We start from the raw sequence: 15,748 nt of genomic DNA, 5'->3' as shown, positions 1-15,748 counted from the left end.
GGAAACAACTTTTTATTTATCATTTAATCTCCAGCACTTAGCATGGTCCCTGGCCCATAGCAGGCAATCAAATATAAGTTTGATCTCCATTGACAAGTGTTGTATGTATAAAGCTCAACAGAAAGATAGAAATAAGGATTTGAAGCTCAGAAGACAGTCTAGGCCAGGGGAGTCAAACTCATTTTCATTGGGGGCCACATCAGCCTGGCGGTTGCTTTCAAAGGGCTGAATGTAATTTTAGGACTGTATAAATGTAACTACTCCTTATCTAGGGGCAAGGAGCTCAGCGCTGCTGCTGGGTAGAAACAGGGTGCCAGGCTGGATAAAACAAGGTGGAGGGCCAGATCCAGCCCGTGGGCCTTGTGTTTGTCACCTGTGGTCTAGGCTAAAGATACTGGCAGTAGCTAAAGTCATGGAAGGGAAAGGGGGCTAATATTTGCCAAGTGTATACTTTGTGATGGGCACATGTTGAGGCTTTTGTACATATATTTACAACTTCATAAGGTAGCTATTACATTGTATAAACAAAGAAGTAAGAAAGGTCAAGGAACCAGTCCTAGGTTGACAATGATAATAAATGATGAAGCAAGGGTTTGAACCAAGGTCTTTTAAAGTTGCAAGTCCAAGCTCTTTCCATTACACAATACTGGATGAACTCATGCAGAAGAGTGGAGAGAGAAAAGGACAGGGAAAGGAAGGGGAGGGAAAAGAAGGGAAGGCTAGATCCTGAAGATGGGCTTAGGAAGAACCGAAAACGGGGACAGAGAGATGGGAGGAACACCATCAGAGACCAGTTTGTTGAAAGCCAAAGTAAAAAATTCCAAGATAAATTAACCATTTTAAATGTTGCATAAAGATCGAGTCATTTAAGAGATGAAAATTTTTTTTAATATGTCAGAGATATGAGCATGTTTAAATATGAAGAGGAAAATCCAGTAGAGAGAATTAAAATTCCATTAAAGGGGATAACTTGCTGGAACAGCCTATCTGAGGACATGGAAAGGAGGGGATCCAAAAATAACAATGGACAAAGGGATATCCAAATGAGAAGATGTCAAAGTCGGGAAGTTTGTAGCTGGAAATGGGGGAGAACCACAATTTGAGTTCTTATCTGTGAAATGGGAAGACAGGAGGTCTGAAATTTGACCCCATACAAGGTCAAACCCATAGACTTTGATCCCAAGCCAGTTTTCTAGATTCATTTTTTTTTCTGTGGAATGGATCATTGATGGAACACTGTACAGTTAAGCTTCAAACCTCCTGCGTCATCTGTGACTTCTTCCTTTTCTTCCTTCCCAATACCTAATGAATTACAAAGTGGTAGAACAGTAACAAAATAGAAGGAACCTTGAGAATGTTCAAGTTATGACACTGCACAGAAATTAAGAGGTATGGTTAAGTTTCCATTATAAGTCACTATTAGCAGCTGCATTAAGGCAAAGTTCCTGGTCAGAAGGGCTCAGTGACCTACTAAAAGGAGGTATCTACCAGCGTCTATGGTGTATTTGCCAATTTAATATACTACTCGGAACACAGCAGGGAATCAGTAACTATTCAGTGAATCCATGAATGAGTGTTGGTGGTAGGAACCAAGAGTCACAGATTCATAATCAATTTAGGCTTGACGGCACCCTGGTATCCCGTAGTTCAGCTCCCCCATTTACAGACAAGGAATCTGAGGCCCAGACAGATGAAGTAAAGCCAAGACCAAAGTCCAAAGCTAGTTACTCTCGGAGAAGCGCAAAGTGTGCCAGAGTGAGTGGATCTAAGGGGCACAGGGTATAAACACGAGGGTGTGCCCTGCCATTGGAATCAACTCTTACAATGGAAGCATCTTCTTCTGTTTCCATTACTACCTCCCTAGCTCAGGTCCATGAGTAACTTCCAACAGCACCCCAGTCTCCCTTCTCTTGCCTCCAATGTGCTCAACATCCCAAAGCCACATCAATAACTGTCAAACATTGCTTTCAGGACTCACTTCTTTCCAGTTAAAAGTTTTCAAAAGCTAACTATTACTTATATACAGGATAAAGTACAAATCACTGACATTCTTAACCCTTAAACTTCCCAAGTATTGGCAGAGATGCTGCACTTGGCCAGACTCTATCCATTAACCTCCAACTTCCTCAAGGGTTACCCCTGTCTTTCTTCCTCCAGGCTCTTTTTTTTGGGCGGTCAGCAGAGGCTGCATCCAGTGCATTCCCACAAGGCCCCATGCCTGGATGGGCTCAGTACTCAGCTTACTTGCTCTCTTGCAGTTTCTAATCATTTCTGAACAAGGGGCTTCACATTTTCATTTTGCCCTCAAATTGAGCAGCTGGTCCTGGGAAGGTCTGCTCAGCCCCTAGCCCAGCTTTGTAAATATCAGCCATCCAACATGCATTGGTTGAACGAACGAACAAAGGGTTTAGACTCATGTGGACCAGGATTAAGTGCAACTATGAGAAAGGTCGGAACCTTGGCTTGGAGGTGCGTGGCTCAACTCTTCCCGCCCAACTCTCAAAATCCCATCCGCTGCCCCCTCGTGGCCTCAGACCGGTTCCAGCTGGATTCCTTAGGGCAGCTCGACCGCCAAATAGAATCCTAGTCCTTCCCCCGGCTGCAGCCAATCGCCGCAGCTGCTCCGGCTCCGAAATCGCAGCGAGTTCCGATTGGCTGAAGAGTTAGAAGGGGGCTGATTGGCTGACAGAGTTGGCTCGCTGGCAGGAAAGGGGGTGGAGCGGGAAGTTGGCTTTCTAGTGGCGAGGCAGCCTCTGCGCAGGCGTGGATGGAAATGCACGTACAAACAAACAAAACCCACCATCCTGAGGCCTCGGGCTCTTCCCCGCCTACCTTTACCTCCCGTCGGCTCTCTCTCCTTCCAATCGGCCGCCTTTCTCCTCCCCCCGTCTACGTCTGGGCATGTGCCCCTCGCAGCGCTGGCTACGCAGGGGCCTGCATTTAACCTTTGGCCGCCCGGCGCGAAGTTAGAGGCTGGGTTGGCGCGGGCAGCTCGCACACCTGGGGCGGGAGCAGAGGCGGGAGCCCGGGTCTGCCAGTAACCTCCGCTGGGCGCACGATGACTTGCTACCGAGGCTTCTTGCTGGGCGGCTGTCGTCGCGTAGCGGGCGGCAGGGCGGCGGCGCTGAGAGCCCCGGGCGCGGGAGGCCCCGCCGCGAGACCGCGGCTCGGCGGTGACGGGGACGGCTGGCGGCACCTGGGGCACGGGCAGCCACGCGAGCTGGCGGGCTGTGGCAGTCGTCCCGACGGGGGCTTCCGCCCGTCCCGGGTGGTGGTGGTGGCCAAAACGACCCGGTACGAGTTCGAGCAGCAGCGCTACCGTTACGCAGAGCTCTCAGAGGAGGACCTGAAGCAGCTGGTAGGTCCCGGCAGCCCTCGCCCTGTGTCTGGGCCAAAACCTTTTCCCCGAGGCGCTCTAGATGCTTTACCAGCCCTGCTCGCGGCCCCACTCTGGGCTTTGCTCGTGGATCTCTCCCATCTGTCGCGCGCGCGCGCGCGCGCGTGTGTGTGTGTGTGAGAGAGAGCGAGAGAGCGCGCGCTAGAGAAAAGAGGGTCACTGTTCGTGCAGACACCCTTAAAGTGGGGGCTTTTGGAGGAAGCCGTGGTAGGGGTACTAGGAGCTCCCACATTTGGAGGGGTTCGGATTCATTTATACTCTGGCTACCCCACCCCCTTATCGGGAAGAGCAACAACAGCCCCAAGAAAGGTTGGCCCGTGACTGACGTGTGGACGCTCTGGAAGGAGCTCCCCAGGCCGCCCGGAGAAAGCCGGACCCCGGGCGCCGTTGCCTGGGCGGAGGTACCGCGGACACACCCCCTTTTACTTGGCCGCACTGCTCTGGGACACTCCGTAAAGCCGGTCGGGGCGAGCCTTTTCCGTGCTGGAACGTAGTGGTCGGACAAGGGTGCGGCAGTGGGTTTTAAAAGCGCACGTGTCTTTGGTGTTGGGAAGAAGCAAGGGAAAAAATTTGACTTTGAATGTTATTAAGTAGAAGGGTTATTAAGTAGAAGGGTCAAGACAAAGGGTAGCCAAACCTTGTAATTATGAAATAAAGAGCCGACGTCTATAATGTAGCAGTACCTCCACAAAAGAATATATTTTATGTAGACACTTACTAATATTTTTTACAAGTTACATAAATCCACCCAAAGAAGAAACTCTGAATATTCCCTTTTTCTCTTTTTTTTGAAACTGTTGATCCCATGTCCTCATCCACCAGCCTTAGGGAAAGGAGAATGAGGATGCTTCCATGAACACTATGTCTACACAGATCTCTATTGGAAATTTCTAATTGTTGACACTGCAACAAAAGGCTTTGGAATTAATCGCCTATATCCTAATCTTGGTAGAATTCTGTAGAAGAGTAGACGGCCTGTTTGAAACTGCTGGTTTGTAATCTTCAGCATATTTTTGGTAATATTTTGTAGCGGAATCCAAAAAAATTTAACTCATCTTTGCTTAATTACTTTTAGGCATTAAACTTCTTAATTTTTTAATGGGTTAATTGAAGAGGGACCCTGCATTCATCTGATGAAGTGCTGGGTGCAAAATTGTTTCCTCTTCTTAAGTGTTTGGATGTAGCAGTTGATAGAAAATAGTCTCCTCCTTTAAAAGAGGCAACCAGCAAACGGGTTGAACAGGAGGTTGGAGTAGCTGAGTTTGTGTTGTGTGGAAGTGGGGGAGAGGTGGAGAGTGACAATATCAGAAGCAGGTGTTTCTGTTTTGGGGGGAAAAAGGTACACCCCTGGGACTGTCCTCCTAATTTTACAAGATCTACTTTTTAGAAGTTGTCAAATGCTGTATTCCCATAGATGTGTTCTTCATACACCTTTATGGAAGCCACCCACTGCAGTGGGTACGCTTGATTGGGGTGTTAAAGAGGTAGGGTTGGGGGTTAGGAGGTTGTAGTATGAGGCCCAGATTCTGTGTGGTTAATTTCCTGAGTATTTTTAATTTATCTGGGACTCATGGGTGAGAAAATTTTTTTTGTGTGTGTAGTATTGCCGGTGCTCAACTCACTTTTACCTACCTAGTTCAGTATGCGAAGTACCAGGGTCAAACTAGATAATCCTCCAAGGCCCTGGAAAGGCTAGTATTTTGAACTTGGTGAACTTTTTCAAGGCCTCAGGAAAAGGGGTGGCATCCGAATTAGATTAAGTCTTGGACCTGTGAAATGGATTGCCACTAATCAAAGCTTTTACAATTCCTTAAAAATCGAACTGCTTACTCAGTATCTGAAGAGACATCTCTAATGGGTAAATATTTGTCTGTTGCTAGGTAATGCTGTTCAGGATAAGAGAAGTTTGAGGTAAAACTTCTGGACTCTAGAACACACTGTTTTGAAATAGTTCTTACTTCAATTAAGTTTTACTGGGTCAGTTTTGTCATTTATATTAAGGTTTTTATTCAGAATGGAAGAGCATTAGGTGGATTCCCAGACCAGGGATCAGGAACAGGTGAAAGAGTACTACCAGGCTGTGTGAAGTTGTTCTAAAATGGGATTCTGTGTTAGGCGTGGAAAGGTGATGAATATCATTTGCTGCTTTGTTGAGGGTAAAAGACACTAAAGGATAGGAGTCGCATGAATTGGGTATAAAAGAAATCGGCCCAGTGCTCATTTGAGTTTTTGGGCCTGGTGGTTTCTTTGTCTGTAGCGTCATGGTAACCTGAAGTTTGTAGCAAGGGTTCTCTTTTTTTGGGTAGTGACTGTGGTTGTTTTGTTGCTAATACATCTCAGTTAAGTTACTCACATTAGGTGTTAAAATGCAAAGGGAAGATGAGGGATGGAATGCCAGTATCATTTTCTATCCTGGAGCCTTATTTTTTTTTCACATTGTAGAAGTGCAGCCAATTAAAGGAAGTACTTTTTGGTTGATAAACAATGTACGAAAGGTTTACATCCTTTGAATTTCATCAGAGTTTGAATTTCCGTTTTCCTTTCATATTTGTTACATTGCTTAATTTTTAAGTGTTGGCTTTTGCCTTCCCCTAATGGATCAATGACTTTTCTTATGGATTGAGGATTTCTAGTCAAGAATTTTATCTCTACTGGCTCATGACCTTGCAAGGATTTATTAAACCATCCTACGAGATGTAGCTGTTGGCAAATGTGGAACTGTCATTAACAGTCTAAGAGACTCACAAATTAGACCTTTAGATGAATCGAAGCTGACTGGGGAGGGTTTTGAGATCATAAACATGCCTTATTGGCCAAAAAGTTTTAATAAAAATATTTTGATATATACTAAATAAAAAATGAGCAGTGTCCACCCTCTACTCCTCCAGCTGCAAAGTCCTTTTAATGGTTCTCATTTATAGTGTTTTAAAAATTATTTTCAAAAAAGGATAGAATAATTTCATCTAGCAGCCCCTCTATTACAGGATTAAACTATTCCTAGCTATTGCCTTGTTAACAGGTGTGGGAGATGTAGCGCCTTGGATTTAGTTTCCCTTACTCTGTTTTCTGCAAACAGTAGTGTAGCTTAGGTTATATAGTTCTCGGGCAGAGAATACTTTTGCCCTGTGGTGTGCAGTGGATGTAGTGTGTGCAGCTTGAGTGTTTATCAAGTTAAAGAACGTGATCTGGGATACTGCCAGAGCCCTCTAACGGAAACCTCACTTCTCAAATCTTGGAGACACAGGCACCGGTGTGGTGTATCTGCAGTGAACATCTGGCCACTTGACTCTCCTGAGAACTCCTCAAAAGCTCCCCATAACCTGTAGAGTCTCCTAGGAAACTTGTTAAAGTGAGGATGCCTGAACCTAAGTGTACCAACTCCCCCCCCCCAAGATTGTGATCCCCTTTGTGGAGAACTCTCAGATTCCGCCTTTCTGAACCATGCCCTTAAAGGTTGCTGGCTCGGCATTTTAAAAATAGGCTCTCCAGGTTTGCAACTGGTCCCTAGGTCACACTTTGAGAACATGTTCCTGTAGGTGAACCTACGTGATCTTTAGCTGCCAAACCAGTCCCTTTGTGAACTGGCTCCTGTCTATCGATTGAACTTCATTTCTGGTCAATTCTTTCTTTCCAGAAATAATCTGCACATACAAATCAACACAGTGAAATATGTCCTTTGTCTCATCCTGTTTTGCTCAATAATACTTACTTAAACTATTCTATACCTTTTTTTTAGTATGTGTGGTATTTCATTGTGTGCAGATGCCTTAATTTATAAAAATATATCCTATAATGTATAACGTGTGTTAATTCCTACACGTGTTAATTCCTATCAGTTCCTAAGATAGAGACCTAAACGTGGAATTGCTGAATCAAAAGTCATGTGCATTTGAAAAAATGTTTAAATTCATTAATTAATTTTATCCACACCTGAGGACATGCTCACTGATTTTAGAGAGAGGGGAAGAGTAGGAGCGTGAGGTAGAAGGAACCATTGATGCTTGCCTCTCGAACCTGTAACCTAGGCATGTGCCCTGATTGGGAATCGAACCTGCATCCTTTTGGTTTACGGGTCGAAGCTTCAACCAACTGAGCCACATTGGCCAGGGTTGAAATTTTAATAAGTATGGCCAAATTGCTTCCCCAAGAGGCTGTACCAGTGTACACCTTCACCAGCAGTGAAGGTGCTTGTTAATCTAAGCCGTTTATTGTATTTTGGGGTCTTTGCCAACCTGGTAGGTGAAAATGGTATTTCGGGGTGGTTGTATTGACATCACTCAGCGTCTTTACTTTTGCAGGCCCCTTTACTTTCAGCAGCCATACTTAGTAATTTTGCTGTGCCTTTCTGGTCACTAAGGTTGCGTTAGGTGTTCTTTACTGGGTCTTCATAATGCTTATGGTTTTGTGCTTTCCACTTTAGAGTGTAATCTGTAATTCTCTCTTTAGACTTGAGGGCAGGGACTGCATCTTATCAAATCGTATTATAACTGTAGGTGGTCCATGGGACTACAGAGAAGGGAGAGAATAATTCGGGGAAGGGCAGGAATGAAGGGGAGCCTAAAAGAAGACCTTTGAATTTTAACTTTTAAGTAAACTTTTTAGTGATCTTTTGAAAGTTTAGATTTTCAGTTATGAGATATTTCTACCATATAGAAAACTTCCAAAAATAACTAGACATCTGTGTATAGAACTGTGCAGACTTAAAAGATATATATTTTGCCATACTGAAGTCAGCTGTTTTTAAAGGGTATATTGGAGTTACAGCTAACGCCCTATCCTTCCCATTTTTTGCTTCTTGTCTCCTAGAGGTTCCCACTAACCTAAAGTTGTTACATGTACTTTTCACATGCATAGGTTATATATTTACGAGTATGACTGTGTCTGTAAAAAGTATAATATTGCTTTGTTTTTAAAAAGTTACATCGATAATATCATTCGTTAGAGTATGTGCCTATTTAGAAATTTGCTTTTCTTAAGTATTGGTTTTGAAGCTTGTCTGTGTTGATATATACTAGTTTATTTTAACTGTTTATAGTATTCCACGGATTGGATAATTAAGTTTCACGTTTTTCTACTATTTAAAAAATGCTTCAATCAGAAGTACAAATACATTTTCCATAAGCATTGAACGCCTCTGATTCCCTGCACTGTTATCAGCACTTCGTAGACTTATATTTTTGGCAATGTGATGAAAGTGAAATGAAATCTTTTCATTTTAGGATATTTGAATTAAATATTGAAGAATAAGGAAGAATGCATATGTGATGGGGAGAGAACAATACTAGCAAGATAGTGGGGAAATTCATTTTTTATGCCAGCGAAAAAAACTCAAATGTTTTTTACTGTAATCCACAGCCAAGAAAATTTACATCACGACTTAGATGTATTTCATTTAGTCATATTTAAAATAAAAGATAACATACAATTTAGTCTTGTTACATGCAGGGCAGTTTATCTTCTCTTTGATAATGCTGGCTGTGATCATTAGGTGGCCCTGGCGACCACTGTAAGGGTGATTTGGCAGTCGTTGTTGGAGAGGAAGTGTACTAAGGCTCAGCAGGCAGGCCGGCCCTTGTAGAGGTGTTCTGTGTCCTGTGAAGGGGCTGGGTTCACCTTGCAGTGGTTTTCCACTTTATAGTGATGGAATACAGCCCCTGCTCTCCCCTACTCTCTCTTCCCACGGGAGGGGAGTAATGAGGGTCAGTGTTTCTGAGAGAGTGTTCTGGGACTGGTTGGAAAGCAGGTTTCTGGTGGTGGTAGTTAGGTTGAGATAATGGGAAATAACACTTTGAAAGACGGAACTAGTTGAGAAACTCTAGAAGCAGGCTGTTGCATGAGACTAGATAAGAGCTGATGTCCAGAACTCAAGCAGTGGCTTCATCAATGTAAAGGACAGATTGGAGAAACAGTTTTAACAGTTTTCACACATCTTAATTATTGGCCTTCCGTGACTGGCTGTGTAGATTGAGTGTAACGGGAGAATTAAAGGGGCTAAATGGATTTATTCTGTTGGCTAGGTCAAGGGAGGTATTACGAACTGATATGGGCTCAGAAGAGCAAATTTGAAGGAGGGATGTGTGATCAGATTTAGATGGTTTGGGGGAGACATATTTGATTTGTCTCTGGGCAAGAGAAAGCCTTAAACAAAGTATAGATTTCATAGTTACTGGTGTGTGCTTGGTAGATCAAGTCTCTGGAGTGGGGAGATAAGGGAAGTGGAGCAGGAGCAGATAAGAAAGCCAAGGAACCCAGGTATGAAGGACCCACGGACAAAGACGACAGTGAGGGAAGGAGGATCGAGTGTGGGAGGTGGGGGGTGGGTAGGGAGAGGAGAGCACTAGGGGAGATGGGGACAACTGTAATTGAACAACTGTAAAAGAATTTTTAAAAAGGAAAGCCAAAGACAGAAACTCGAACAATACCAACATATCGGGAAATAGGGAGATAGAATTCAGAAGGTGAATGTGGAGGTAGGAGGATAACGATGGGAAAAGTAGAAGTGGAGCCTGGGAGAAAGAGTAAGTGGAATAGAAGTCATCCAAGAGGAATGCCAAGTGTGTCTGAAGAAACACTTTGGGTTCCTTGCACTGGGCCTGATCGTGCCAGGTGAGCATAGTTCACTTTCTAGCTGCTAATTTCCATGTCATTGATCCTTTTAAGGCTGTTTGGAGTAACAATCCACCACTTAGTTAAGTGCGTCAGGTATTAAGAGTAATGAAGTTATGACCAGTGAGTTTATATGTCAAACTCTTTGTCTCAAAAGCTTGTGCATTTCTCGTATGTTTCCTTCCCTTGCCAAGCTTTTGTCGAAGTTACATGGCCTATGTAGTAATGCTCAACTGAGGTAAAACAAGTTTTTGAAGTTTGTATTTGCAATAAATTCAGTTTTGGTCAAGTATAATTAAAGTAAGTGTTTGGGTCACTTAGAAAATAGCATAACTATCACATCTGACCTTAGGGTGGGGTAACTTTCTTTGCATTCTGAATCCTTTTATCCGCTCATGTTGCTGTGCTTCTACGTCTGAGCCGTGTGGGGAGAGATGATGTTGGCTTTTGGAGGTTTCGTAGGAGACACTATTGCTTATTCCAAAGTGTGTCTGTAGATCTTTCAGATTCATACTGCTTTTTCTGGTATCCTGGTGAATCATTTAAAAATGTTTTTAAATGCAGATAAGTACTAAAATAAGTTTTTGGAAAAAATAGACTTTGTTACAGATACCTAAGGTACAGTAGTACAGAACCGAGACTGTTACAAATTTTGGTAATTTGTCTAACCTCTTAATTATAACACATTTTGCAAAGAATTCAATTCTTTTTTTTTGTCTGATTAAAGTATGTTTTTAAGTCTTTGACTTAAAAGTCTCTCTTTTTTAGAAGACTTTTTAGGAGTCTTTTTTTCTGTAGTTAGAAGTTCTTACCTGACTTTGAAACATTTTTAAAAATATGAGAGCAAGTTGAATAGATTTAAGACTTTCCAATGGATGCTTAAGTGATTTTTAAAAATGCCTTACTTCTTACCTGCCTAGTTTAGCCAGGCAATGTGAATGAAGTATACTACTCAGATCAGTTAGAGCTTTAAAGAAAACAATATAATAACTTGTATTCTCTAAATTAATTGACACATAAGTTATTAGAGAGTTAGTTTACAAGAAGAAATTTGAGTGGAAACAAGAACTTATGAAATGAGATTTGTGCTCCAATATTAGATATTCTGATGCTAAATGAACTTTGTATTTAGATTTGGGATTTTAGCATTGCTTGGAAAACTTATTAAAATCATGGAAAAGCTTGAAGTTTTTTGTTAGTTTTCCAAAATTATTTTCCCCACAAATTCAGTCCCCCTTCCCAGTCGAAAATCTAAGTTTTCAACATTCAGCTGCTGAATAACCTTGATTTTCTGGATTTTTTCTGAGAGCCTGGAAGTAAGCACTAAAGCTTCTGAACCACCAGAGTAGGATTTGTATCCTTTCTTCCTGGGTGCATGTTCTATCCGGTCCAAGCCCAAAATTGGAACAAAAGAGAGAAATCCAGACCTGGAATTGAAGTCCGCAGGCAGCTACCCTTAATTTTATTTATAGTGGATCAGAAGCAGTAAATTTGACTTACTGTACATTTGAATTAGTCCTCATTATCCTTAGTTTTTAGTGCTCCATTTAATACATTCGATTGAGCTCAATTAATGTTCAAGTGAACACTCAAATATCTAAATGAATAAATTTAATTTTTAGAGCTCAGTTTCTAGCTGTATAAAGTGTTCTCTCTGGAGATGGGCTTATGAAAGACAATTATTGTGACATAATAGCATGGTAACTAATCTGCTAGAAAGTCATGGATTGACCATGGTAGGTTGAGATGCCTGTTAGATATGCAGAGAAAGATGTTACCACATTGTTGGGTGCATTCCTATGGAGTCCTAAAGGTAGGCCAGCAAGTTAGATAGCAATTGGGAGTCGTCAGCATCTGCATGCAGCTTGTATTAAAGAAAGCCTTAACTGAGAGAGTCCCCAGGGAGAGAGTAGAGAAGACGCAGCGTTGTGATCCGTATTCACTGAGAGGGAGGTAGTGTAGTTTTAGTTAATCTGTAGTTAGTGATGATAATCTGAATGTTAATGCAATATGCCTTCATATTCGGCAGTCCTACTCTTAGAGTTGTTTTCCACACCTGGTTCATGTTGATTTGTTAATTAAATGAGCAAATGAAAGCTTATGTAATTATTACCTTGGTCACTGCTTTTCTGTAAAGAAAAATTTGTTACTGGTTTGCCCTGTCTAAATATGAGATTCAGGTCTAGGCATTAAGGTGTTGCACAGGCTGTTGGGTCGAGTGTATCTTTGTGACTTCAGCACACATATCCAAATGGGTCCTGTGCTCCTTTTTCGAAACGCTTAACTCAGTACTTATAAACAAAAAATTGGGAAGGTATGTGTCAAATATAATTAATACAGAGTATCTTGGGGTAACAAGATTCTATTGAATGAAAATTTTCTTTATATGTGCATTTTTCATGTGTTATTTTATAACCACTTTAAAAAGTAAAATACATATTACTAAAAATTCTATCTAAAATTGGTTTTACTTTGTAATCATGAGTAATGATTTAAAACAAAATATATTTAAGATTGCATTTTAGACAGGTACTTAAAAAGGAATCTGTGTCTTTATGACACAGGCAAGGTATAAGGGAATTTGGAGACGAAAAGAAGGTAACATGGTTTTAATTCTGGCATGTATTCTAGTGGATAAATTTCCTATTTGATGATTTAAGTGGGCATTCATTGAGGATATTTCTAAATTTTTCTCCTAACATTTTACTTTATGGATTACTTAGAAGATATACTTTAAAAAGGAGGGTATTAAAAGTAAGATAGTAACATTATAAAATGTCATTCCAATAGACTGGGAGAGATAATTCTTGAAAGATAACATGTCTTTATATCTAAAAGTTACCCATTCAGGGAGCTAACCCGCCCTTTATTTGGCTTGAGTAGTGTAAACAAACAGAGTTCATGAATCTAAACACAAGAGGGCTGCACATCCAAGTGGAGCAAAAGTCACCTGCCTTCTAAAATATTAGTTTATCTTTGATCTTCAAGTAGCCATATGCGATATGTTAAAAATCCACTTAAACTGGAGTGTTAACACTCCAGTTTTAAAACATGCAGATTATGAGAGCCTGTTGACTATATGATTCAGAAAACTTAATGTATTTGGCATTGTGATTTTTCCGAAATCAGACTTTGTAGTGCAGTTTAAACTTCAGTTTCACAGTCATTAAAATGTGCTTTCAAAACCTCATTCTGTTTCATGCAGGACTTTTTAAGGAGATAAGTTATAATATATGTACTATATATCATCTAATAAGACAAAACTTTTTTTATTTTGATGTAGCTTGCATTGAAAGGCTCTAGCTACAGTGGACTGCTTGAACGACATCGTATTCACACCAAAAATGTTGAGCATATTCTAGATAGTTTACGGTAAGTCTGTCGGCTTGGGTTTTGGGTGGGTTTGTATTCAGGAATTCCAGTTTTTCCCTAAGTAGAAGCTAATCATTTTTTTTCCAGTTTTTTAAATGTTTTATTTTTTAGAGAGAGGGAAGGGAGGGAGAAAGAGAGGGAGAGAGGCATCCATGTGAGAGAGACGTGATTGATTGTTTTCTGTGTGTGCCTCCACATCCTCCTCTAAACCAGCGTCCCCCCCAAACCAGGGGCAGGTGGGAGGTGGGAGGTGGCAGGAGTGGAAGCACTGAACCTGCAGCCTGGTACGGGCTCTGATCGGGAATCGAACTGAACCCTGACCGTTAACTTTGGGACGATGCCCAGCCAACTGAGCCGGACCGGCCAGGCAATCATTAGGATTTCAGGAGAGATTGCCATTATTTAATCACTTTCAGAAAATGATATTGTGGTAAATGGGCCTGATAGAGTGTTTCTAAGGAAATTTTTGTTGTGCTCTGAAAATTTCACAGATTTTCAGTTATTTGACCTGCCCCAGAAGTGGTTTTTCTACAAAGGGCTATTTTTGTACAGAGCAGGCTTCAACTCTATGTGTAATGTTTTATTTATTAAACCATACTGAATTATAGGGGTGTTCTTTATAGTATTATTTGAATGTCTAAAAATTATCATTATAGAAACTTTGGTTAATTTGGGGCTCAGTGTGGTTAGTGAATATATTTATGTGTATGCAGGAGAATCAGTGTGAGAACATGCAAATTAGAAATTATTTTAGTTACTGTTTCAGTGTCTGGCACTCAGTGAATATTTATTGGATTTAAAATAATGGCTATTCAGTTTTGTAACTTAAAAATTATGTCTCAAGGTGTTAGTCTTCTGGGTCGTTTTTGTATTAAGAATTTTAACATCAGTAGAGAAAATAGAGAAAGTAGAAAAAGCATAAACTTTCAGTTCATATGCTTCCTGACTTATAGTTAATCAGCTGCTGCAATTAAAATAAAATGAAGCTTACTTTACAAAGCCAAACATAAATTTGTTTATAAAACAAAATTGTTCATTTTATATTTCCATTGTAATGATCTGCCTCTCTGAAAACATACTCCTTTATGTTATTAGTGGAACTTCTGTATGACCTATACTTCGTGTTTTATCTCAGGAATGAGGGAATCGAGGTTCGTCTAGTGAAGAGGAGAGAATATGATGAAGAAACGGTTCGATGGGCAGATGCTGTCATAGCTGCTGGAGGTAATAGTTGTACTGAGATAAAGAAGCGGGACTACAGGCCCTGGCTGGTGTAGCTCAGTGGATTGAGCGCGGGCCTGCGACTCAGACGATCGCGGTTCGATTCCCAGTCAGGGCACATGCCTGGATTGCAGGCCAGTTCCCTGCAGGCCAGTTCCCAGCAGGGGACGCACAAAAGGCAACCACACATTGTTGTTTCTCTCCCTCTCTCCTTCTCTTCCCCTCTAAAGATAAATAAATAAAATCTTTAAAAAAAAAAAAAAGAAGCGGGACTACAGAAATGCGCCTTAATATCACACTCTGGGCACCCCGTGGTGTAGCCGTGGAGTTTTGGATTTCTAGAATCAAGTTTAAAAAGGGCTGTTATATGTAACATTTCCCTTTTTAAGTGAATGATGTTACCGTGAGGTTCCGTGTGTCTATTTCCGTGTGTCTATTCAAGCTGTGCATTTAACTTCAAGTATGATTCAAAGGGTTGGGTTTTAAAAAATATTTATTTTATTGATTATGCTATTACAGTTGTCCCATTTCCCCCCTTTATTCCCCTCCACCCTGCACACCCCCTCCCACCCGCATTCCCCCCCTTTAGTTCATGTCCATGGGTCATATGTATAAGCTCCTTGGCTTCTATATTTCCTGCACTATTCTTAACCTCCCCTTGTCTATCTTCTACCTACCATTTATTGACTTCTTATTCTCTGTCCCTTTTTCCCTGCTCTCCCTACCCACCCCACCACTGATAACCCTCCTTGTGATCTCCATTTCTGTTATTCTGTTCCTGTTCTAGTTGTTTGCTTAGTTTGTTTTAAAGATTTTATTTATTTATCTTTAGAGGGGAAGGGAAGGAGAGAAGGAGAGAAATATCAATGTATAGTTGCCTCTTGTGTGTCCCCTGCTGGAAACTGGCCTGCGACCCAGGCATGTGCCCTGACTGGGAATCGAACCTCGATTGTGTGGTTCGCAGGCCTGAGCTCAATCCACTGAGCTATACTATTCATATTATTTTTTATCTTCTTTTTCTTAGATAAGTCCATTTAACATTTAATATAATAAGGGCTTGGTGATGAGGAACTCCTTGAATTTGATCTTATCTGAGAAGCACTTTATCTGCCCTTCCATTCTAAGTGATAGCTTTGCTGGATAGAGCAATCT

The 15,748-nt window shown here is 41.4% G+C and overlaps 1 protein-coding gene across 4 annotated transcripts in view; it reads left to right on the top strand.

Moving 5' to 3' along the window:
- Positions 1 to 2,785: 2,785 nt before the first annotated feature.
- NADK2 (NAD kinase 2, mitochondrial) overlaps positions 2,786 to 15,748 on the top strand; it is a 42,716-nt gene continuing 29,753 nt past the window's right edge. The window contains exons 1-3 of one of the 4 annotated variants that reach the window (XM_037063183.1): positions 2,786 to 3,358; positions 13,287 to 13,375; positions 14,511 to 14,599. In XM_037063183.1, the coding sequence (XP_036919078.1) occupies positions 3,059 to 3,358; positions 13,287 to 13,375; positions 14,511 to 14,599 (478 nt within the window). In that variant the 5' untranslated portion in view covers positions 2,786 to 3,058. The remainder of the gene's footprint in view (positions 3,359 to 13,286; positions 13,376 to 14,510; positions 14,600 to 15,748) is intronic. The other 3 variants (XM_037063186.1, XM_037063184.1, XM_037063187.1) reach the window with 3 other exon arrangements.

The sequence above is a fragment of the Sturnira hondurensis genome, unplaced genomic scaffold, assembly GCF_014824575.4.
Source record: "Sturnira hondurensis isolate 20B ecotype Veracruz unplaced genomic scaffold, ASM1482457v3 Scaffold0014384, whole genome shotgun sequence".
Classification (NCBI taxonomy): domain Eukaryota; kingdom Metazoa; phylum Chordata; class Mammalia; order Chiroptera; family Phyllostomidae; genus Sturnira; species Sturnira hondurensis.
Note: the sequence above shows the minus strand (reverse complement) of the source record. Positions and strands in the feature narration are given on the sequence as shown.